The sequence below is a fragment of the Cololabis saira genome, chromosome 2 (genome assembly GCF_033807715.1).
Source record: "Cololabis saira isolate AMF1-May2022 chromosome 2, fColSai1.1, whole genome shotgun sequence".
In the NCBI taxonomy this organism is placed as follows: Eukaryota; Metazoa; Chordata; class Actinopteri; order Beloniformes; family Belonidae; genus Cololabis; species Cololabis saira.
This window is the reverse complement of record NC_084588.1, coordinates 49243081-49269892: the sequence shown is the minus strand read 5'-3', so window position 1 is coordinate 49269892 and position 26812 is coordinate 49243081. Positions and strand designations below refer to the sequence as shown.

General features: G+C 39.9%; 1 protein-coding gene across 1 annotated transcript in view; it reads right to left on the bottom strand.

Moving 5' to 3' along the window:
- Nucleotides 1–26812, bottom strand: part of itfg1 (integrin alpha FG-GAP repeat containing 1) — a 278570-nt gene that overhangs the window by 43004 nt on the left and 208754 nt on the right. The window contains exons 14-15 of the mRNA XM_061746781.1: nt 24317–24395; nt 1328–1452 (exon numbers count right to left, since the gene is read on the bottom strand). Of these exons, the coding sequence (XP_061602765.1) occupies nt 1328–1452; nt 24317–24395 (204 nt within the window). The remainder of the gene's footprint in view (nt 1–1327; nt 1453–24316; nt 24396–26812) is intronic.

The following is a 26812-nucleotide window of genomic DNA, read 5'->3' as shown; positions in this document are numbered from 1 at the left end:
TTTTGTTTTATTGCTTGGTTCTTTTCACTGTCGATCGGTAATAAGAACAAACTCAGTTAGATTGTCAACATGTCTAGTAAGATTGTAGGCCAACAACAAGTCAGTTTGTCCCTGCTGTGTGAATCCCGTGTGACTGGGAAAGAGAGGATAATCTGCAGTGATGTATCTCATCCCCTCAATGCAGAATATACGCTGTTACCATCAGGACGGAGGTTCAGGTACCGCCTCTGCGGACCTTTTATACCCTCTAGTATAGCTCTGCTAAGTAAATTATAGATGCATTATTAATTTCATAATCCACTAGGTTTGGTGTGAATTGCTTTAGGATCAAAGATTCTATTCATTGTGTTAAGTTATGTTATTGTATAGTGTTGTATTATAGAGGGAATGCACATGACGTCACAGATGCGACTTCATAGCGGGTTACAACCACTGAGTGTCAGAAAGACTGAGTGTCAGCATAAACTTTCAGTTTGAGCAACTGGAAAACAACTAAAATGGGAAAGAGCTGTTGTGCGATCGACTGTAATCATAGATTTAGCAAGAAATCAGAGTTATCGTTTTACAGACTGCTGAAAAATAAGCTTAAGAGAGACAAATGGATCGCTGCAATTCACACAAACAACTGGATTCCAGGCACCGAAACGTGGATTTGCGGTTCCCATTTTGTATCAGGTAATGTTGGATTTTTGGGTAGCTAACGTTAAACGGTCAAATCATAAAGTTCGGTGTCCTCATCACTTTAATTTGTACAACAAATCCTGCCTTGAAGTCGGACCAAGCGTCAAGACTTTTGTCTGCCTTCAAGCTTTGCTTCGTGTTTTTCCCCGGCGTAGAAATTAAGTTCATATAAATATCAGGAAACTGGATTCGTGGCCAAATATTAATGTCCATGGACCACTGGTTCTTGGTAACTGTACCAAATATTAATGTCCATGGACCACTGGTTCTTGGTAACTGTACCAAATATTAATGTCCATGGATCACTGGTTCTTGGTAACTGTACCAAATATTAATGTCCATGGACCACTGGTTCTTGGTAACTGTACGGGTCACTGTCAAGTCCAACTGACACTAATTTAGGAAGATAATCTGCTGTTATCCCGTCTTCTCCACTAGTTGCAGACATTTTTGCTGATGTTTTGCCACTCAGTGTGAGTAAGGGGGCTGGTCCAGTGCGGACCCTCAATACTGCACTTAATCATTCTATGTCGAATTGTCTTGTATATTGTTCCGTTTTTTTGTTTTTGACTTCCACAGGTGCAAAAAGAATTTTCCGAAAGGACAATAAATTGAAACTAACTAACTAACTACAGTAAGTACTCACCGAGTCTCCAGGCTCGCGGGGGATGCCGACGAACAAATGATCCAAGAAGTTGGCGCTGCGTCCCAGACCCAGAACGGTGTAGGGGAGTTGGAGGGAGAAGTGGGCCGACTGGCTGAGCTGACCGGCTGCACAAGGAAGAGAAGTCAGGCTGTTAATTACAGGCTAAATTAGGGCTGGGGATCCATTCAAATGTCAAGAATCGATTCGATTCCGATTCTTAAGATTCAGAATCGATTATCAGGATTTGATTCGATTCGATTCGATTCCGATATTGATTTGGGTTAGTGTTATTAAAACTGTTTTTTTGAGCTGTTGCATGAATTATATGACTGTATTTATGCAACATATTAATACTAGTATTATATTGAGATTCAACAGCAAGTATTGCAGCTAATGATGCTGTAAGAACCAATCAGCTCCCAGAATGCTGATAGAACTGAAATTTGAAAATTGATCTATTTTCAATAAAATATTGATATATTTCTTTGATTTCCTTCCTCCCGTTTGTTTTTTGTTTTTTTTTCATTTATTTATTTTATTATTTTTATTTATTTTATTTTTTTCCCCCATTCTTGTTATCTTAATATTTTATTGCTCTCTATTCTTTTCAAAAGCTGCCTATGGACAAGTGTTGCGAATTAGCACTTGTGCTAAAACACTTAAACAATGCATCGGGTTTGTCCAATGTAATTGCTATGTCCATATCAAATAAACATAAATAAAATAAAAACTGCTTTCAGAAACATCTTGTAGCAGAATTACCAAACAGATCCAGGGACGAAACAGAGACGGATGAAATCGCTTTTATTTTTTCCCACATTCTGTTTTAATTTTTTCCATTTTCGGTCTAATAGGGTTTTTAATTTTTGAGAATTTGGTTTTTAGCATTTTATGCAAATGTAACCCCAATACAGTGTATAAAGTAATGAAATATAGACAATTTATGCAATATAACTGTAAACTTTAATGTTTTCATACCTTTAAACATATTTAAAAGGCAAAAACATGGCACCAGTTATTCTCGTGTCCAACAAAACATTCCTTTTTTTGGGCATAAACAAAAAAATACCAAAAGTTGTAATGTAATGATGAGAAAAAATCAATCTTTAGACATACAAATCGATCTTTAGGAGTTAATATGAGAATCGGAAAATCGATTTATTCAACACAGGCCTAGACAAAATCTGTGATCACGTCAGGAAAAGCCAACAAGAGCAGGATGGACTGCCCTTAAATGGGTGGGATGGGGGGGCGGGGGCAGAAAGATTCATGCAGACTCGCTGCTCATCAGATTTCTCCCGCGGAGCCGTCATGTTGTCACATCTTTGCTTTTAATGATGCTTTGAGATGGATGGGGTCTGCTGCACCTTCTCTGACAACCACCATCACTTCACCATCTCTTCATCTCAGTATAACGACTTCGCCTGAAACACCTGGAAACGAGCTGTAGACTCAGCTGCAGTTCGGCTTGGCTGGTAATTAGCAGGAAAACACATTACTTTTAATGAGAGTGGTATTAAAGTTATATACTTGAAGCTGGAAATGTGACTGCAGTCTTTTAAAATCTCATTCAATTTATTTTGGCTCGTTTCGTTGCACAAAAGGCTGGTTTTAATGGTTTAATGTTTGACGAAAGATGATTCACTACATATCGATACAAGAGCTCAGCATCAGAACCTTCTCCATAAACATAACTTTGCTTAGAAGACTGTTTATTAAGAGAAACTAGAGTCCTGTAAACAATGTTAGTATGTGGAACAAATGGAGGCCGGTCACTCCGACCAAAACATACTTAGAGAACAGGAAGTACTTTAACTTTACATCTGAGCAGACAAGAATCATATGTGGAGTTCCCCCAAGGTTCCATCCCGGGACCTTTTATGTTTAACATCTACATGCTGCTGCTGCCACAGATTATAAACAACAACAAGATAAACTACCACAGCTATGCAGATGACACATAAGTATATTTTACAGTGTCACCAGGAGACAGAGGCCTGTACAAGCTCTTGGTAAATGCATTGAGGAGATTGATGATTAGTTGTGCCACAACTTTCTCCAGCTAAACCTAAACTAAATTGAGAAATTGTCTTTGGAGCAAAAGAGAAACGATTAAAGGTCACCACAGAGCTTCAATCTACACACCTAAAAATCACCAACCAGGCCAAAAACTGGCTGTAGTAATGGACTCAGACCTATATTGCAATAACCACTAATACCTCACGTATTTTTGGAAATATTTGTAAATATTTTGTAAATATTATCCGTTTATTTGGTGTTTACTACTTTTTTTTCTCTCTTGTACATAGTCTTTTTCTACTTTTTATATTGCTCTTTTTTATTATTTAACTATTTATGGTTATTTCTATTTTAAATCTTTGTATAAAGCGTGTGTGTGTTTCGGCTGCTGCACGACTGAATTTCTCCTTTGGGAGATCAATAAAGTCTACTATTATATTCTATATTTATAACAAAGTCAGCCTACTACCACCTTAAGAAGATATCAAGGTTAAAGGATCTGATGTTTCAACAGGACCTGGAGACACTAGTCCAGCTTCATCTTTAATAGCTTGATTATTGTAACAGCATCTTTACAGTCCACCTTAAAAGATCAGTTAGAAACCTGCAGAACTCTGCTGGTCCAGTCCTCACTGAGACCAACAAAGTGGACCACATCAGTCCACATCAGTCCAGCTCTGAGGTCTTTACACCGGCTGCCTGTCCGTCAGAGGACGGACTTTTATAGACTGGTCTATAAAGCTCTGAATGGTCCAGGACCAGAACACATCAGGGACCTCCTGACCCAGTAAGAACCTTCCAGACCCTTCAGCTCATCCGGATCTGGTTTTTGATCAGTTCCCAGAGTCAGAACCAGATGTGGAGAAGCTGCATTCAGCTTCTATGCTCCACATGTCTGGAATAAACTCCCAGAAAACCTCAGATCAGCTGAAACACTCAGTTTATTTAAATCCAGATTAAAGACTCACTTGTTCTCAGCTGGATCTGAGTGAAGATCCAAATCTGCTGATACTTTGAGGCTTAGTTTCAAAATGTGATCATATTGTAACTACTGTTTTTATCTATAGTTCTTTCTTTTTGTTTAAATTTCAAGTCATGCTTTTTATTTTCCACTATGTGCTGATGTTTGGATGCTGCTGGAGTCACCTTGTTGTGGAACTGGGCTCTGCAGATACACTCGCTTCGCCTCATTTAACCCGTCTTGATGAGATGAGATTAAAACAAATAAACATCGTCTTGGCGACGGGAGACAAACGCACGGCTAAAGTGGCCGAGCTCGAGGGACGGCGGCACGAGAGGCTTCATAAAAGCCAGGAATCAGAGACGGACACCTGCGGCCGGCGTAACTCCTTCACCTCCTCCGTAATCCCTCTCTCCTCACTCACACTCTCCATCCAGCCCTCGCTGCATCCCTTTTTTGCAGCTCATCTCTTTCTATCTCTCTCTTTCTATCTCTCCTCTTGATACATCACTCTGATTTAGCCTTTTGCTTCTCCTTTTTTCTTCCCTCCTCCTCCTCCTCTTCTCCACTCTCGCTCCACTTCAGCTGTAACTCGCCCACGCCGCCCGACTCTGCCAAGTGCAGCCGACATAAATCAATCTCTATGTGGTAAATAAAGAGAGAGAGAGAGAGAGAGAAAGAGAGGGAGAGGGAGAGAGAAAGAGAGAGAGAGAGAAAGAGAGGGGGAGAAAGAGAGAGCCTGCAGGCAGCCAGTGATCAGAACTAATGTGGATGGACTGCGTATTGCAGACCAGGAACAGTACGACAGCGTTCCTCTCTATTTTTCTGCTAATCCACGCCCACCCCGGGTTCAGAGGAAATAAAAATGTCCCTCTCATTTTTTTTGGCCACCTGAACTAGGGAACATTTCAGTCCAGCTCTTCCCTAAAAGCTCTCTGAGCAGATACATCTGCCAGATCTCCGGAAATGTTGCACACAGTTGTGCAAACTGATGAGCAGCTTCAGGTGAGTAATGAGCCACTCGGGCTCTGGGATGGAGCCGGTCCTGATTCCCTGATGTACAAGCTGTTGCTGCATCCAGAAAAACAGCTCAGACGGATAAATAAACAAACAAAAGGAAACAGATTGCCCACTTGCACAGATTTTTAACTACAGTGCGTTAACATGAATGTTGGAAGGTGAAGCTGATCAGCTGGCCGGCCGATCCCTGACTCTCGTCTACCCGGAAATCTTTCAGCGACTAGTTGTTGTTAGAAATGCATTAGAACATTTATAACAGACAGTCTAATGAGCGTTAAAATAGAAAGTTGTGGAAGTGGGGGGAGATAATCACAGTAGCCTAGTACTGATTTAGTTTTAGAGACCTGGAGTGGTTGCTGTTTGTGTCTCTGCCTGTTCCCGTTTCTTTGTTTAAAAAAAAAAAAAAAAAGATAATATATTTAGAATGAGTACCTTCCAACCAGCATCAATTTAGTTTCTCCTTGTAGCCCCCTATAATGTAATAATTTCCTGAAAATGTAATAAAATTTGCACTAAACTCAATCGAAAATGTAATAAAACCCAATAATGTAATAACTTCATCAATAATGTCATAAAATATCGGATATTGTAATAACATTTTTACCAACAACTACATTATTACCTTATTACATTATTGGGAATTTATTACATGGTACTCAAAGTCTGCAATTTAACCCAATAGTCATTCTGGTGTTTCAAATCCAGTGTATATAACATTCTTAGATTCTTAAAACACAAAATGTAGAACTCTGGACTGAAAATGAACAAATATATTACATTATTTGTCAAGTATTACTATATCAGTTTTGGAAAAAAAAAAGACCCACCTGAAAATGTAATAAATTCCCAATAAGGTATTACATTATAGGTAAAAATGTTATTACAATATCCGTCAGGATATTTTATGACATTATTGGTGAAGTTATTACATTATTGGGTTTTATTACATTTTCGATTGAGTTAAGGGCAAATTTTATTACATTTTCAGGCGTTATTACATTTTCAGGAAATTATTACATTATAGGGTGCTACACTCCTAAAATCTGAAGCCACTGTGTTTTGTTGCAGGTATCTTCAGTTTGCTGCCGTTCACACAACAACATCTTTCTATGTCCCGTAAACAGGACTTTTATAGATGAACCTCATATAAAACTTGGGGGGTTATAGGTTGTTTTATTTTCAGCCTTCAACGGAAGCCATTTATAAATACCTGTATTACAATCACACCTGCAGGACCCGACAGACTAATACAACAAAGCACTTGAAACATGTCGGATAAAAAAAGTTTTGCAGGAACAAAAGACAATCTATTTTTGAAGGAACAAGGAAACAACAAGCAAACAAACAAACAAAACAGATAGTGACACTGTATGCATGCATGCGTGCATGTATGTATGTATGTATGTATGTACGCATAGGCATCCCCCCCTGAAATAAAAATGGTCCAAATCATCCCCCTGTAAAACTGCCATCCCCCCCTTTCCTTCCCTTATGTCATTTCATCAATGAATGTGGTTTTACTGCTATTTCAACTTTTAGATTCATCACCAGAAAAATAACTTTCTGCAGGTGTTTTGGTCAGTGCTATTACTGTAATATATTATATTATTTGTAATCAGCACAAATGATCTGTCCCCATATGATAAAATCCACCATCCCCCTTGATTTTCTTTTACAACTCGAGTACTGTATATATATATATATATATATATATATATATATATATATAGTTAGTCAAAGAAGAAGGTTTAGGCTTGAGAGCTTCTACATGTTTTTTCTAGGTTCGTGGAGTCCTGGTTAGACCAGTCATCCCTCACATGACACCAGTAACACCAGACAGGTAAAAACAGGTAACAGGTGAGCAGCTGAAGCGGCTCCTGGACAGAAGTCGGTCTTTGAGGGTCTGAATGTTTCAAGTGGAGCTTGACAGGCGGCTTCCTCCTGCCAGGTGGAGGAGGTGGAGGCTGCAGTCGACCAATCAGCAGGAGGGAGGGATGAGGCGTGGACGAGCGCGTGGACGAGCGCGTGGATGTTTCCGTGTGTGTTTGAAGGAGGATCAAGCGTGGCTGCGTGGCAGGCGGGAGCCCGGCTTAGCGGCTGCTTAGAGCCGAGCGAGTGTGTGTTGGAACAGCCGTCTAACAAACACGGCGGCGGCTGGAACGCAGCCATTTACCAACCCGGAGAGGCTGGAGGAGTGTGTGGCGGAGTGGAGTGTCTGATCCAGGTGTGTGTGTTTCTGTCTCACACTGTGTGGCGGAACGGAGTGTCTGTTCCAGGTGTGTGTGTGTGTGTGTGTGTGTGTGTGTGTGTGTGTGTGTGTGTGTGTTTCTGTCTCACACTCCCAGCAGAGCCAGCCGAGGCCTTGGCAGAGACTCCCATCATGCAAGCATGATTGACAGCCCACAATTCACCCGTCAGGAGACAAAGCAACTCGAGTGGTAGCTTGTGTGTATTCACGAGCTGCAAGACGCACGTTTCACTCAACAAGTCAACACAAAAACTACACAAAAGCACAGGATTGAGAGTCACCGTCTCTCAGAGAGAGTCTGAACAGAAAGCCCGGTTCCACCTCAGCTCTGGCCCGGAACCAGCCCTGGAACCGCTTTGGTGGAAAAGAGGTCCAAGCCTGTCCAAGCTAATCATTTAAAGCAACGCTATTAAAACTTCACACTCTGGGCCTTCTGCTTTCTGAACTTCAGCTGCCTCTTGAGTTGGAAACTTTTTTTGTGCAAACAGTTGTACAGGTGCTTTGAAATGACAAATTTTCTGCCCTTTTTTCCACTTTTTTCCGCTTCACACCTTCGTCTCTTTCTAAAAACCAGTGTTAGACCATAAACATTCACCCAGAAAGGAAGATTAATGAGAGTCATCCTGATTAATGATGACTCTCAGTTAAATTTACATTACAAAGAAAAAGTTGTGTACCCGGCAGGAGGGGGTCCCGGCACAGTACATCCAAGTGATCGCCGCGACTTTGTGGCGCACGAAACCCGGAGACTGTTGGGGGGGGGCTGATAAGAGGGGGGGCCGAGGAAGGCGTTGAGTTGAGGGAGGTGTGGTTATCAGCAAGTGTGTGTGTAGCGATGAGTCCGTGAACTTCGCTCAGAGCTGCTCTCAGCCAATGTCCTTGATGTTATCAGGCGGCCCAGTCAGTTCTGAAAACAGTCCACAGATGTTCCTGAGAGGGGAGGGTTATTGGGGGCAAAGTCACCTTGTTTACATTCCACCAGGAAGATTGTGACCAGAGCGATCGGCCAAAACCGCCCTGTCAAGGCCAGATTATAGAATCAACAATTATATTGCAAAAACAGACAGACTCAGTAATTTTCCGTCTGCCTTTAGTCTCTGGTTCATCAGTGGCGACTCCAATCCAATATTTGTAGGAATCCATTGTGTATCCAGCAAAAAATGTCCCATCGGGGCAAGAGGGCTTCCTTACCCCCTGACTTCTTGTCGCAAAAATTTGGTCAATTGTGCTGAGAGACCAGTCAATCCATTCCATGATTGTAGAGTTTCGGAGGAGTGAAAAGGAGAGACTCTGAAGACGAAACAGTCTTCAGATATGGAAGAATTCATGGTGCCATTGAAAAACTGAAAGAACTGAATATTGACATATATCAAATTTTTTTGGGGGGCTTTCTTGTCTTGCTTGTTTTGTCCTGTTGTTGTGTTATTGTTGTCTTGTTGGATCGCTACAGGGTGGGTGGGGGGGACGGGTGATTTAAAGGTTTTTGCTGTACAATTGCGTCCATACTTGTTCGATTTAATTGTATGCATCAACAAAATAATAAAAAACTGTTGATCACATAAAAAAAGAAAGTAAGATTTAAGAAAGTCTGAGTAAAAGTGGCCACAGAATGTGCAGGAGAGTGAATATTTGATCATATTTGCGAAGTTATATATTAGAAAACAAAAGGTTTTGTCACCACCAGCATGACATTAAGATATTGTCTTGGATAAACACTCTACAGGAGACGGTAAACACTGACTCTGATATCGTTCACCGACGGCTTGCAGCATATCAGTAGCTGTTTATGCTCCAGAGACTCTTGTAATCTGTGATTTCCGAGACAAATTAAGAAAACAATGCATATGCAGACGACATGATAAGTCACAGTGAGGGATCTCAGTTTACTAAATGTTGATTGCATTTGGAGCGGCCGTGGGTTGTGCAGCATGCGCTCGTTCTCACGTTATCGCAGACGAACGGCAGATGGGAGCGTGATGAGGATTCTGGGATAAAGACGCGTCCCGATACCAGAGCAGACAAAGGGTTTCCCCTCACGGGCATCAGAGTCAAGAGGAAGAATATATGTGAGAAGAAAAAGAGAGAGAGAGAGAGAGGACATGGATGCCTTTGAGGGAGCTGCGACATGTCCCTGTGTGTGTGTGTGTGTGTGTGTGTGTGTGTGTGTGTGAGGCTGAGGTTTTATGACACGTCCCCTCATATCCTGTCGGGAGGTTTTACCACCTCTAGCCAGACACACAGAGGAACAATGTCACACCAATCAGTCTGAAACCAAGTGGAGTGTGTTTGTAGTCACCGGAGGAGAGAGAGAGAGAGAGAGAGAGAGAGAGAGAGAGAGAGAGAGATGGACTGATGAAGGACACACACACACACACACACACACACACCGAAGGAAGACAACTATCCTCCCGGACGGAGAGAAACGGGGTCATGTGATTTCAGAGGAAGGAGCTGTGGTCAAAAGCACATCTGACTTGCAGAGCACACACACACACGCGCACGCGCACGCGCACACACACACACACACACACACACACACACACACACACACACACACACACACACACACACACACACACACACACACACACACACACACACACACGCACACACAGACATGCACAGGCGTGTACAGATGTTTTTCTTTCTCTCCCCAGGGCTCGAAACTGAAAGAAGAAAAAAAAAAGAAAAAAGGGAAGAGAGAAATTTCTTGTGCCCGTCGCTATAGTAACCATTTTGCTCCCCTGATGGCGATAAAAGGAGCAAATTGCTGAGCTGTAGGGTGGGGCCGTGAGACACACACACACACTGAAACCCCCCCCCCCCTTTCAGAAATCCCAAAATCTGAACACTGATTGTGTATTTTTTTGTAAATGTAAGTGTGTGTAGTGATTTCGTCCTTTTTCCCTGATTTTCACCTCCTTTCCTGATTTTCACCTCCTATCAAACATCTCTGACCGACTATTCAGCGCATTAAACAAACTCACTCTTTCACCGGGACAGTGAGTGTTATTTTGTTGGAGTACAGGCTTAAATGCTTAATGAAAGCTTTTTGCTCAAAAATCCACACAGTAAATAAACGTAACTGAGCAAAACTCTGTGAAACTGAACTATATTTTATCCTTTTGCTGAAAAACATAGTAAACCTGGTGTGAAATTCACACTTGAGGCATATAAAAGCATGAAATCAGGATATTCATTCAGAATGATTCACAAAAACACAGAAACAGAAACGAGTATGTGTTGGTTGCAGCAGTGGAGGGATGACCTTGGACGGCAGAGACGCTGTGATGTATCACAGCATCACAAACATGCGCTTTATTTAAATATGCAGCATAAGAACCAACAGATTAGGCTCCTATCCGTCATAAAAACACAGACTTAGAATCTGCTTGTCACTAATTCAACCAATATCCTCATTGCTCCTCAGAAAATATCCCATCAATAAGGCGACTCCAAACCACTCATAACACCACAAATATGTCTTCAAACATTTCTCAAGGTTTTGAAGTGTTTACTGTGAGAAATCGAGCCCCAGTTACGAGCCAGAATGAAGTTAAAGATAATAGAAAAAAGATGAAACAATAGAATATGAAACAGATATACAACCCTTTACTTTTGCAAGCTGGACAACCTGCAGGAAACTCTCTGGAGGGAAAGGAACCTGAAAGATGAATGATGAGCAGATAGTCTGAAGGAGGTCCAGGACCGGAGACCTGCGGTGATTCTGAGGAGCTTCAAGGCCAGAGCAGCATCAAAAAAAGCTTTCAGTCAAGTTTTAATAAAGACAAATCCTCCTTTGATCACCAGGGTGGTCTCTATAAAACGTTACGGTCGACCTTTCCTCCTTTGCACTGCTGTGATAAACCATTTGGATCAACGTGATCCAGACCACAGATCACAAAGTGGGACGGGTCCATGGTGTGGTACCATAATACCATGCTGCACGCTGGGGGGTAAAAAGAAAAACTTACGATGGCATCCCGTTACAATACAAATACTCAAGACTCTTCTGAATTTCTTTAGATTTTTAAAATAGCAGCATTTCAGGAATCAATACGAAGATTTCATGAATCAATACCCAGAATTCATGAATCAATACACTGATTTCATGAATCAATACCCTGATTTCAGGAATCGATACCCAGATTTCAGGAATCGATACCCAGAGATGTTTGCATCCCTTCAGATGACGCTGAGAGACCAAAGAAGAAAAATAAACCTGTAAATCAGAGAAGATGAACGAGTGACCAGTGAAAAAGGGAGAAACGCAGGAACAGAAGACGGAGGTAAAGAGGTGAAAAGAGAACAAGCCTAATCAATAGTCGTTCTCCGTGTCTCTGATCGGTTATCTCTGCTCTTGATTTTTCTTTCCACTCCAATATTCCCCTCCATCTTTCCGTTCCTTTTCTCTCAGAACGACCAGGAGTTGCTACCGTTCAGCCCCGTTGCCATGACAACAACATTAATTTCATTTCAATTACCAGATTAAACTAACTACCAATCAAACGGCTCATTTAAACCTGAGTTAGTTATTCAGCTGAGGGGGAATCAACGCCGGACTGACCCGATCCAGGATCGTCTGAGGGGCCGATAACTATTAAAGTCACTGATTGGATATCGGAATAAAGAATTTTAATCTTCTAAAATTCCTGAACCTCAAGTTCAGTGACATTGATGAGAAGTAGAAGTTCTTGTATGATAGTTCTTCTACATCAGGGGTCGGCAACCCAAAATGTTGAAAGAGCCATATTGGACCAAAAACACAAAAAACAAATATGTCTGGAGCCGCAAAAAATGAAAAGTCTTATATAAGCCTTAGAATGAAGACAAATGGCGAAAGGCGGAATGTCGAGAAAAAAGTCGAAATGTTGAGAAAAAAGTCAAAATGTTGAGAAAAAAGTCAAAATGTTGAGAAAAAAGTCAAAATGTCGAGAAAAAAGTCAAAATGTTGAGAAAAAAGTCAAAATGTCGAGATTAATGTTGAAGTTCAAACTTGAGAAAAAAGTCAAAATGTTGAGAAAAATGTCAAAATGTCAAGAAAAAAGTCGAAATGTCGAGAAAAAAGTCAAAATTTCAAGAAAAAAGTCGAAATGTCGAGATTAATGTTGAAATACAATCTCGAGAAAAAAGTCAAAATGTTGAGAAAAAACCCAGACCAGGACCAGAGAGTATCAAGACCGAGACCAAGACTAAGACTAAGACTAGTTCAGCCTACAACCTAGTTATAGTCGCCCTTTTCCCCAAAAAAAGTCACCAGCGGTTGCCGGTTTTACTTGTAGTGACACAATAAATGCAAATGTCCAAAACAGTTTCCATTGAGTAACTTTATTCTACTCACACTTCGTTTACAATTTAACAAAAACGCTGTCCAGTTCTGCGTTTCAATTCTTTACTCCAAAAAACATGCAAATCTTTCCTTTTCATTTACAACAATAAGGTTTTACTGGTTACTTTTAAGAGTTTTAAATGAATTGGCACCAACTTCTTTATCGGATCTAGTTCACGCCGCCGTCGCTAGGATCAACCTGATCAACCTGATCAACCTGATCAACCTGATCGCTGTTTGAGGTCAAACTCGTCTCCTCTGTTCCTTTTAAATGTTCTTGATAAATGAATGTGACCTTTACCTCTTAATTCAACATGGCACGGTTAATAGTTTACACCACTGCAATTACATGGTATTTATGTCAGATTATTTGGTATTCTCTCCACGTGAGCCTGGACCTCCCAGACGATACGTTGGTTCCTCCGTCCCGCCACCAAACGTCTGTCTGGTCAAAACATAAGCAGGAAAACTGGGCTCTGATTGCAAGATCACTTGAAGGTAAATTAATCAGATGTTTGACTTTAAAGTGAAACAGCAAATGAATTGTTTATTTTATCTTACACTGGCTTACCTATTAGACTACTGTAATTTTAAAAGATGATAAATGATGATTGTGTGCGAATGCTGTCCACAGACGTGGGCACAGTTAAGTGTGTGTATGTGTGTGAGCGTATGTATAATAACACAATGACACCCATGTTTTGTTCACTGAACAGCCCTTAAAAAGCCTCAAGTGTTCAGTCCTTGGACTTTCCTTTGAAAATGAGCACGGTTTTAATAAAAAACCCAAATACTGAGAAAGAAGATGGTAGGAATACACAGAAACAGCAATTGTTTGTTTTGTTTTATTTTATTTTAGCCTTTTTATTTCGATGAAGTCTTTTCATAGAGAGCAATTTCTTAGAAATTCTTTATAATGGAAAGCAGGAACAGGAGTATTTACCGGTATATGTTTTTAGCCATGTGTAGTTACTGATCTGTAACTTTTTTCCAGTTTCAAAGATTCAGTTTGCAGTTGTGACTATTTATGATACTTGATATTGCTGTGAAAAAGGAAAAAGGTCCACAAGCCTTTCTTTTGTGTCATTCTGTACGACAGATAAAGAGGCAAAAGCGGGAGGCTGTGCTACTCTTTTTGTAATATTGTAATAATAAAATTAAAGCTGCAAGCAGCGATGAACGGGCCCTCCACCCTTGTGCACGTTCAGGCTGCAGTGGAAGCTTGTATGACTTGATGTAGATTCTTCAGGCCTGGACATTTAGCAGATGAAACCACCCACGACTTTCTGTATCAAACCATTCAAAAGTTATGGCAGAAAGTAGGAACTATCAGATATCGACCAATCAGACGAAGGGGCGGCGCTAATTTGCACCAACACATCTGGGTGCACGTTACGATTTGGGCGAAGAAACGGCCGAAGAAATTGCATAAATTGCGGCAAAATTACACGATTAATTCAAAATGGTCGACTTCCTGTTCGGTTTCGGCCATGGCGCAAAGAGACTTTTCTTTAAGTTGCGACATGATACAGGTGTGTACCGATTTTCGTACATGTACGTCAAACCGTATTATGGGGCACAAAGTTTTCTAGGGGGCGCTGTTGAGCCGCTAGGCTCAGACGTTTAGGGGAAAAAAGGCCCTCCTTTCGTCGGAAGAAGGAAAAAAAAAGAAACGAGGAAAAAAATTCCTACAGATACAATAGGGCCTTAAGTGCTCGGGCCCTAATAAAGTTGTAATAAAAAAAAAAAAACGAAAGAAATCTGGTCTCTGATCCGACCGAACTACCATGCAGGACTTTTCAAAGGCCACTAGGAAGCCTGGAATTGCACCGGCAGTCCAGACCGGCACAGAAACAAGGGTTTTACAGAAAGCCTGTCAGAATCGGTGGTTCCTCAGGTTTTAAAGCTGAATCTGCTGCATGGCGGATGATTTAATGCGAGCTGGGAGCCTAAAGAAAACACACGGCGGTGCTTTTCCACGCCGGGAGAGAGGGCACATTTAAAAGGTTCTTAATGAATAACATCAACTATTAATCTCCGCGCTCCCACCTGTCCCCCCCCACATCCCCGTGGCTCAGCAGGAGCTGCTGATAATGAGGTGTGGTGCTGTCAGAGACTCGGACCGCTCATCCATCCAGCCTGGTTGAGGGGGGGGGAGTATTAGACAAACCCAAACTATTACACTATTACAGCACAAGGACATCAGAGCTCAGTCAGGCTGAAGGAAGTGAATAAACGTACAGCAGAGTGAGACATCATGACCCAGCGTTCCTCCTGTTTCAATTTTAGTTTTATTCTAGTCCTTGGGTCGAGCTTTCATTTTAGTTTTTATTAGTTTTAGCATTTTAGTCTTATTTTAGTCAGAATTGTCCTGGACCATTTTAGTCTAGTTTTCATTCTTCTACGATATTGCATTATGTATTTAATTATCGTTATCGTCACATGACCAGCATGTTCGTTACGTCTCGTTTTCTTCGGGTGATAAACGTTCATTGACGACGATATTTAGTCATAGTTTTCATTGACGACAGCAAATTTGGATGGATGGATGGAGTGTTGTTTCTGTCAGCCTGTTTCAATTTTAGTCTAGTCTTTGGGTCCAGCTATCATTTTAGTTTGTATTAGTTTTAGTCACGTTCATTCTCCTTTTAGTCGTGTCAAGTTTCAGTCGACTAAAAGTCTGATCATTTTAGTCTTATTTTAGTCAGAATTATCCATTTTAGTCAAAGATGGTATTCAGCCAAACCCATTTTACAATTCAAACAAGGTTATCTTATCATTATATTATTGTTAACTTATAGACTCAAGAATTACAGAAGAGTATTAGGGCCAGGCAGGAGAAAAACAAAAATAATATTTTAGAGGAGGAAGAGTTTTGTTTTCATTATGCACTTCGAAGTCGAAATCAATCAATCAATCAATCAATTACTTTATTTGTCCCCAAGGGGGCGATTAGTTTCGCAACAAGAGAAGCACACAATGGGTAAATATACATAAAATATACATACTAAATTACAATAATAGTATAGACTTAAGCTTCCCCCACTACCTTTTCCATCCCACTACCTTTTCACCCACTACCTTTTCCTTCCTGCATTTAAAAGAACAATAGCGGAGGGAACAAAGGAGTGTTTGTATCTGTTAGTCTTTGCAAAAGGGAGTCTAAGCAGTGTACCTGATGGAAGAAACTGAAACTGTTGATGTAAGGGATGTGAGCAATCAGACAATACGGAGTTTGCCTTCTTGATCAGCTGTTTGTTATAAAGTTCTTGTAATTTTTGTTGAGCCGACCCGATTATTTTACTGCTTAGACTGACAACCTTATTGAGCAAGTTTCTGTCTTTGACTTTTAAGGATTGAAACCAACAAATGAAAGAAAAAGTGATGACAGATTCGATGAAAGAGCGATAAAACATAGACATCAGGGAAGAATCGACCTGGTATTTAGAAAGTTTTCGGAGACAGAAAAGGCGCTGCTGGCTTTTCTTATATAGCGAGTCTGAATTTTTCCCAAATGACATTGACATTTTCCGAAATGTCAAGAAAAAAGTCGAAATTTCAAGATTTATGTTGAAGTACAATTTCGAGAAAAAAGTCGAAGTGTTGGTTCAGAATACAAGAATTGGCTTTACGATATTGATTTGAAACACATATCACACAAATGCAGTTGCAAAACTTCAGAAACGTACCCTTAACGTTACACTCCAAGGATGTAAGTTAGTTAGTTAGTTACGGCTGCTGCTGCAGAGCTGTCAGTCTCTCTGCTAACTGGATCTGATGGGCCAGAGGAGACATTTCCACTTTATTCTCGAAACTTCGACTTTATTCACGAAATTTCGACATTGTTCTTGAAATTGTATTTCAACGTTATTCTCGACATTTCGACTTTTTTCTCGAAGTGCACAATAAAAAAAAATCTTTTTCTCCCGCATGGCCCTAATACTCTTCCGTACAAGAATACATTAATTCCAGATACAGAAGACTCTAATTTGAGTTTACAACATATTTATTTTTCCGCATTTCTCCCCATCTTTTTCTTTTTCGACGACACATTGGGTTTTCTTTTCCAGGTCTATGTAGGAAAGTGTATCCAAAGATGGATCTTCTTCTTCTTCTCCCCCCAGAGCAGATCCCTGCGTTTCTCTATGTAACTTTGTTTTTAATGTACGTTAACTAGAGCTCTGCGTTAACGGCATCAGCCTCTAACTCTGCAGCTGCATCTTCTGGATCTGATTCCTGCTGCAGCGACTGGGATTGAGGACTAACGTCACCCAGCAGAACTAAACCAGAGAAACTACTGAAAACATGGACATTAAACCAGAGAAACTACTGAAAACATGGACATTAAACCAGAGAAACTACTGAAAACATGGACATTAAACCAGAGAAACTACTGAAAACATGGACATTAAACCAGAGAAACTACTGAAAACATGGACATTAAACCAGAGAAACTACTGAAAACATGGACATTAAACCAGAGAAACTACTGAAAACATGGACATTAAGGATCTTTGGTAGAACATTTCGTCTCGTTTTGGTTAACGAAAATGAAGACACATTTTAGCAGAGTTTTTATTTTGTAATCTACATTTTAGTCTGGTTTTTATTCCTCTACGATATTGCATTATATATTTAATTATCTGTATCGTCCCATGACCAGCATTTTCGTTGCGTCTCGTTTTCCTCAGGTGATGAAGGTTCGTTGACGACGATATTTAGTCATAATTTTCATTGACGAAAGCAACTTTAGTCTGCAATAATCAGAGGATGATTCTGGGGTACCGACTGAAATAATGACTCTCTTTTATCTCTCTTCATCCAAATTGGCTCTGAATCATCTTCAGTTGTGTTTCTTCGATTCTGCGTTTAATTCCCCTCGTTTTTATCCCATCACACCTTTCTCTTCCTTCCTCCTTAAACTCGATATATATATATCGTTCCATCTCGGTTGTTCCCGTTTCCCGGAGCATTATAATCTCCCCCCTCTTTTTCTTCTGCTCTCTCTTCGTTTCAGGAGGGGTGAAGGATAAGTGAAGAACATCGGGTCCCGGTAGAGGCCCGAACACCACGCTGGTGTGTGTGAGTGTGTGTGTGTGTGTGTGTGAGTGTGTGTGTGTGTGTGTGTGCAGCTCATCATTGCTCATCCCTGGCAGCCTGGCTGGAACTACAAACTAGAATAAACACATTTTAAGTTACATTAGACTCACACACTCTTGCACACACACTCGTTCACTCCCTCGCAGCATTTTCTGCTGTTAAATGAGGGTCTGGGGATCCGAGCAGGCAAAGCCGCGCAGGCAAAGCCGTGGGCTACTATCCTCCTCCTGCTCTCTCCATCTCCTCCTCTCTGCACTATTTTCAAGAACTGGAAACATAAGACGGACAGACTGTAATCCACCCGGGATTTTCTACATAAATGGGACTCTGATTAATTAGCCACTAACGCAGAGACGCCATCAGGGAATTATTATTGTTTTTCTTACAGGTAAAGAGTGGTTTTCCTAATGGCTAGCTGGACCGATCCCTCATTCGTATATTTAGCTGCATCTGTGTGTAAAACCGCTGATACCCGGGGAAATGTAAACCTTTAAAGTTAATACGGCGTGAGTAATCACCGCAATGATTCATGCCGCGTCGCCCCGTAGAAGCCGGAACGTGGTTTTTTAGTTTTGTGGATGTAATTAATGTTCCTATTGTCGGCACGTATTTGTCTTTCAGAGTCTCACATCCACTTTTAGTGATGGTATTAGTTTGGAGCTCATTGACGTGGCTGGTGGGATAGATGGGGAAGTAAGTGTAATTAGCATACTAGACCTGATAAGTCACGTGTTCCTGGAAAGACGAGGCGTTGAGCAGATCTTTTGTATTAATCAAGCATCATTGCTGATATACAACCTTTTAAATTAGAGTTGAGCTGAAATAAATGAAGATAAATCCAGCTGTTTTGAAGTCGGATGACGGATGTAGAGTTCATAATCGAGGCCGATGATGTGATAGTATTGATACTATTTTGTGTCGCTGCAGTCACATGCTCCTAATAAATGGTTTGATCGTTTCTGACCAAGATCTGGCCGAGTAGAGATTATTTTGTGGATATTTGCCTCCAAACTGCCAAACTGACGTTTTTAAAATATTAGTCATTCGTTTTATTCGTTTTTAAAATATTAGTCATTCATTTCATTCGTTTTTAAAATATTACTCAATTATTTCATTTGTTTTTAAAATATGACTAATTTATTTCATTCGATTTTAAAATATTACTCATTGCACATAATGCACATATATATGCCTTTGGTTTCTACCGTCATGGTATCAATTATTAATATGTGTGCAGGCAAGGTAAAAAAAAAAAAAAAAAATATACCGTATATATATGTATATATATATATATATATTACTCATTTATTTCATTCGTTTTTAAAATATTACTAATTTCCTTCATTTTCTAAAATATGAATCATTTATTTCATTTGTTTTTAAAATATTATTCATTTATTTCATTCGATTTTAAAATATTACTCATTTATTTCATTCGTTTTTAAAATATTACTAATTTCATTAGTTTTCTAAAATATTATTAATTTATTTCATTTGTTTTTAAAATATTATTAATTTATTTCATTCGATTTTAAAATATTACTCATTTATTTCATTCGTTTTTAAAATATTACTAATTTATTTCATTCGTTTTCTAAAATATTAATAATTTATTTCATTTGTTTTTAAAATATTACTTTATTTCATCCATTTTTAAAATATTACTCATTTATTTCATTTGTTTTTAAAATATTACTTTATTTCATCCATTTTTAAAATATTACTCATTTATTTAATTCGTTTTTAAAATATTGCTCATTCATTTAATTCGTTTTTAAAATATTACTCATTTATTTCATTCGTTTTTAAAATATTACTTATTTATTTCATCCGTTGCTCGTGCAGCAGTTTACAATAATACCAGCCAACAGTTCATGGAAACTTTATAACAATAGTAATAAGCAGTATGATCGGGGCGTAAAGGTTTAAAAGGCCGTACTAGTTCCTGTCATTAATATAAACTGAAATCAGCTCTTCTGTTGCAGCTCATGACTTCAGTAAACGTGTTAAACGTCCGCTGCCTCCACAGTCCGTGGGATTTTGAGTAACTCTCCATTTTCTCTAACGTGGGTGTTGATGCCGGCGGTTAAGATCCTCATCTTTCCACTTTCACTTTCAAAACCCATTTTAACTGCTTTTTTTATGCCCTTGCAGCGTGAGGGGGGAACGATCAGCGGGTTAAAGTTGTTTTTGTGTCGTGTGTCCTCACTGGAGAGTCAGCCGTTGCTGGTTGAATAGTTTCAGGACTCAGCTTTCTAATGCACAGTGATGTAATTAGGATGTTAGTGCGTGATCCTTCTGCTCTCTTTGTTTAGTGCTTTCTTTTTTTAAATATGCAGAAGCTGCAGCTGCACCAACAGCCAGGGAAACAATGACATCTGACAACGTGAGATTAGGTTGCACACGATTCCACACAGACTAAATATATCGCTGACCCCGGGCCGTCGGAGCATCTCGTCCTCATCAGTGTGTCCTCAACACAACACAACAGTGAGCTGCTGCTAACGCGGCTCTGCTGTCCTCACTGTCTCGTTTCATCTGGAACAGCATGTGTCTCTGGAGCCACAGCGACAGCTCAAGTCCCAGGTTTTTTAATCAAATCCAAACCATGATTTGCTAATTTATCCTGCTATTGGTTGTGAAAGACGTTTCATTTCTCCTGTTAGAGGCTTCAGCTCCAAACGACTGGTGGCTTTCTGGGTTTATAAGATGCTGTTGGGTTATTTGTCCTCATCATTTTCTACTTTAAGCCGTTTACCTGCTGTTTTAGTCACATGAATCAAAGTGTGAACCAGCTGGGGAGCAGATTCAGACCTCGCAACCTTTGAATATTGTTTTTCTGCATCAAAACAGATACAGAAATACGGAAGAGTATGAGGGCCATGCAGGAGAGAAAATATTTGAGAGGGGAAGATTTTTTTTCATTGTGCACTTCGAGAAAAAAATTTAAATGTTGAGATCAATGTTGAAATACAATTTCAAGAACAAAGTTGAAATTTTGTGAAGTCAAAATTTCGCCTTTTTTCTCCAAATTTCAACTTTATTCACAAAACTTTGACTTTTTTCTCGAAATTATTCTTCAACATTAATCTCGACATTTCAACTTTTTTCTCGAAGTGCATAATGAAAACAAAAATCTTCCTCCTCTAAAATATTATTTTTATTTTTCTCATGCCTGGACCTTAATACTCTTCTGTAATTCTTGAGTCTAGAGGTAACAATAATATAATAATAAGATAACCTTGTTATCAGGAGAGAAAATATTTGAGAGATTTTTTTATTGTACATTTCGAGAAAAAAGTCGAAATGTCGAGATAAATGTTGAAATACAATTTCAAGAATAATGTCGAAATTTCGTGAATAAAGTCGAGATTTCGCCTTTTTTCTCAACATTTCAACTTTATTCACAAAATTTTGACTTTATTCTTGAAATTGTATTTCAACATTATTCTCGACATTTCTACTTTTTTCTCGACATTTCGACTTTTTTCTCGAAGTGCATAATGAAAAAAAAAATCTTCCTCCTCTAAAATATTTGTATTTTTCTCCTGCCTGGCCCTAATACTCTTCCGTAGAGAAAGGAGTGAAAGAGGGAAGCAGTTTATTGTTGGTCCAGTGTTTCCCTAAAAGACTTTCCCGTATCCATCAGACGAAGGTGGACGACTGATGACCGTTGTCTTGTCTGTTTCTGGGAGGAGTTTTCCACTTTCCTCTAATGACAGTCTGTGTGATTGTTGTTGCTGTAAACTCTTTATTATACGTCATTAAAGATGAGAGTTGTTGTCTGAGGGAGTTGTTTGGTTTGAAAAGTTGTTCCTAGATATCTCTCGTAACAACAGCCCGGATATCTGCATGTTTGCAAAGCTTCTTTGACTTGAAGAGCTTTGCTGAACCGTTTGATTTGCTCTTATTATTATATGCTGTCTGAGTGGGGACAGTTTCAATCTGATGGTGCACCGCTCTGGTGATTGAAAGTTTGTGCTTTAGTGGCTGGTATGAATAAAAAAACAAATATTGGTCTGTATTACGTTTGAACAGTCCAAAAAAAGGCAGCTTCCTGTTTTTCCACATCCTCCTCAGTGAACTTGTTACAATCTACTGGACTTGTAGTCCAGACGCCTAAACCGAGACCGAGACCAGAGAGTATCAAGACCAGGACTATTTCAGCTCCAGACCAAAAACAAACCCAGTAATGTCCTGATCCTGTGTGATTGTATTCCATCATCCTGGTTCTAGTTTCCATATGAGCTTGTTTTCAACTGCAGCTCAATAACACAGAGAAGTGGATGATGATGTTGAACTCACTAGAAATGTTTCCATCCATCAGCTGAGATCAGATCTGTGTGGCGACTGCACTACCGCTATTTCTACACTATTGGAGGATTGACTCCAGTGCTTTTAAGGATTGACACGACTACTAACTAGTCCCAAAGTCCTCTAGCAGAATAACCAGCTCCAACACCCCCCTCCACCTCAGGAAAGCCATGAATAGTAAATGTAACTGTTTTAAATTGGACTAAATTTGGAGATGAAACCTGAATTTTGGATATTAAAGATTTAAATTACATTATTTACCATTATAGTAATCAGATTACACCATATATCAACATCACTGAAATGGACCTGATGCTTAATCAATCACAACGATATGCAAATATTATCCATATATTTATCCAAACAAGGCCGTTATAAACACAAAAAACACAAAACATTAAATCAAATCCAAATTCCAAATAGTTTTGAGTCCGAGTCAAGACCAAGACCATAAAAAAGTGGTATCGAGACCAAGACCGGTGTCAAGAACTACAAGTCCATCTACCTAGTTGATGTGTTGAGGGAGGATTTCTACTCCCCCAGTTTGAACTTTGACCCAGACATCATCCACGTGCTTGAACCAGTCGTTCCCTTGTAAAAGCCACGTGATGCACTTTCCTCTTCCTCTGCGTAAATATCAGAGAAGAAGGGTGGAACTGGGAAAGCGACTGCACATCAGTGTTTTTGATGTTAAACCCATCGCTGTGTATGAAATAAGATTAAATCTGTGGAGCTCTGTGTGTGATGGGGGGGGTGTCTCCATCAGTGAGGGTGATGGGTAATTAGGGCTGGGGATCGATTCAAATCTCAAGAATCGATTCAATTCCGATTGTTAAGATTCAGAATCGATTATCAAGATTTAATTCGATTCGATTCTGATATCGATTTGAGCTAGTGTTATTAAGTGTTTTTTGAGCTGTTGCATGAATTATATGACTGTAGTTCTGCAACATATTAATACTAGTATTATATTGAGATTTAACAGCAAGTATTGCAGCTAATGATGCTGTAAGGACCAATCAGCTCCCAGAATGCTGATAGAACTGCTTTCAGAAACATCGTGGGGCAGAATTACCAAACAGATCCAGGGAGGAAACAGAGACGGATGAAACAAGTTAGGTTTTTCCCACATTTCGTTTTAATTTTTTCCATTTTTGTAGTATTTCGGTTTTTAATTTTTTGAGAATTTGGTTTTTGGAATTTGCATTTTATGCAAATGTAACCCCAAGACAGTATATAAAGTAATGAAATATAGACAATTTATGCAATTATAACTGAGAACTTTAATGTTTTCATACCTTTAAACATATTTAAAGGCAAAAACATGGCACCAGTTATTCTCGTCTCCAACAAAACATTCCTTTTTTGGGCATAAACAAAAAAATACCAAAAGTTGTAATGATGAAAAAAAAAAAAAAATCGATCTTTAGACAATCGATTTTTAGGAATTAATATGAGAATCGATTTAGAATCGGAACACAGGAACAACACAGGAACAGAGCAGGTGACTACAACTAAAGAACCGCATCATTACATGTGATCGTTTTAAGGGGATCTCAGTTTGTTTAAGAAATTCATTTTTATAATAATACTTTTTACATTTCCTTACTCCTGCCTACCATTTTCTGTTAAATAAAATAAAATAAAAGTCCACCCTTCCCCTCAGATAGACAGAAAGCCTGTGTTTGTACCGAGCAAAGACCCTTCAAGCCTAATCAGATGCTCTTGTTCGTCCTCCAGTCACAGCAGCCTCTTGATTTCATCCCGAGTCTCCGACTAATAAACACAATTTTCATCTTCATAAAGAAGCAGCGAGAAATTAAAATCAATATATCCCCCTTCTTGTCATCATCAATTTTTTTTGGAGACACTTGAGGACAGCTTATGATGTTAAGGTAGTTAAAAACCTGTCTTGAATGCATAAGAGGTTGGTGAGTCGGACGGAAGAGCAGCGAACGCTGGCCTGAAAAAAGCCTGGAGGAAAAAGGAAGCACTTACCGGAGGCGTTTTTCAGGTATCCATTAGAGTCCACCGTGGTGTACATGACATAGGGACCGGGCTGATTCACACCGAACGGCTGTAAAAACACAGAAACACAGTAGAAATGAAAAGGCTGACAGATTTAGACGTTTTGCGATTGCTTTTCATATCGGCTGTCAACAACACGCAGACACAGCGACGGATGGGAGCAGCGGTAAGTCATGTTCCCGCCAGGTGGAGCGGGACACGTCTGACCCGGATGACTCGGGTCTGGCCGAGCATGAATGAGTCTGGCACTTGCATGTTTACGCTCCGGCGTAGGCGGATACTTTACTGTCGTCTCGTGTCCTCGGTATAAAAGGAGGATAACGAATGACGAGACCCGTCCAGCAAATCGTCACTTCGCATCAGCTGAACATGAGCCTGGAACGTGACACGCAATAGACCAAGAAATGAGACTTTAAATAATAATAAGAGGGAATGTGCATGACGTCACAGATGCAACTTCACAGCGGGTTACAACCACTGAGTGTCAGAAAGACTGAGTGTCAGAAAGACTGAGTGTCAGAAAGACTGAGTGGCAGAAAGACTGAGTGTCAGCGTAAACTTTCAGTTTGAGCAACTGGAAAACATCTAAAATAGGAAAGAGCTGTTGTGCGATCGACTGTTCTCATAGATTTAGCAAGAAATCGGAGTTATCGTTTTACAGACTGACAAAAAATAAGCTTAAGAGAGACAAATGGAACGCTGCAATTCACAGATACAACTGGATTCCAGACACCGAAACGTGGATTTGCGGTTCCTGTTTTGTATCAAGTAATGTTGGATTTTTGGGTAGCTAACGTTAAACGGTCAAATCATAAAGTTCGGTGTCCTCATCACTTTAATTTCACCAACAAATCCTGCCTTGAAGTAGGACCAAGCGTCAGGAGTTTTGTATTCCTTCAAGCTTTGCTTTGTGTATTTCCCCGGAGTAGAAATTAAGTTCATATAAATATCAGGAAACTGGATTCATGGCCAAAAACTCAAAATCTTACCAGGAATATTTGTCTTATTTCTAGTTAAAATGTCTCATTTTTATTAATTACCAGAAAAATAACTTGTTATTTAAAAATTTTCACCTGTTTCAAGTAAATTTTCACTTGAAATAAGTAGAAAAATCTGCCAGTCGGACAAGATTTATCTTCTCATTACAAGCAAAAAAATCTTGTTCCACTGGCAGATTTTTCTACTTATTTTAAGTGAAAATCTACTTGAAACAGGTGAAAATTGTTGTTTTTTCCTGTGATGAGTCTTGTTTTAAGTGTAATGAGATTTTTTTGACTAAAAATTAGACATTTTAACTAGAAATAAGACAAATATTCTTGTTAAGATTTTGAGTTTTTGCAGTGTATTAACGTCCATGGACCACTGGTTCTTGGTAACTGTACCAAATATTAATGTCCATGGACCACTGGTTCTTGGTAACTGTACCAAATATTAATGTCCATGGACCACTGGTTCTTGGTAACTGTACCAAATATTAATGTCCATGGACCACTGGTTCTTGGTAACTGTACCAAATATTAATGTCCATGGACCACTGGTTCTTGGTAACTGTACCAAATATTAATGTCCATGGACCACTGGTTCTTGGTAACTGTACCAAATATTAATGTCCATGGACCACTGGTTCTTGGTAACTGTACCAAATATTAATGTCCATGGACCACTGGTTCTTGGGGTAACTGTACGGGTCACTGTCAAGTCCAACTGACGCTAATTTAAGCCGATAATCAGCTGTTATCCCGTCTTTTCCACTAGTTGCAGACATTTTTGCTGATGTTTTGCCACTCAGTGCGAGTAAGGGGGGTGGTCCTGTGGAGAAGTGACGTCAATGCAGACCCTCTGTACTAAAGAAAGACACTGGAAACAGATAAAGAAAGAGATGAGAAAGCCACAGAGGAGAAGGATGGAGGATGGAGAGAAACAGGGATGTGAAGTGAGAAGGCCGAGCAGGCTGATGGATGCAGGAGGATCCGGAGCTGCAGCGGCTGCTCATCCACCCGTCCCCGAGTCCCACAGGTCTGGAAGAGCCGGGTTTGGATCTGGACTCGGGAATCGGGGAGTCAAGCGCGAACGGAGAAGAGGCGAGAGGTTTGAATGTAACACGTGAAGCACAAATGAGTTTGGGTGGTGGATTCGGTCTCTCTGGTCTCTCTCTGGTAATACCTGAGGGAGCTTTCACACCTGTCCCGTTAGGAGCAGTTGTTCCGAAACAGGGAGCGTTTCCCCCTAAAGATCGGTTCGTTTGGTTTATCTGAACACAGCAATCGCGCTCGGATGCGGGACAAAACAAGCGAGCCGAGATCCTAGGACAGGTTAGTGTTCGGTTCTCGGCTCGATTCCATTCCAGACCTGGAGCGGCTCGTTTGCTATCCACACTCGCTTACGATGCTCCATAGTTGTTGTTTTTCCCGGGGAACGGAAGAGGAAACTCCTTCTGCGTTCATTTCTGACCAATGAGAGAACAGT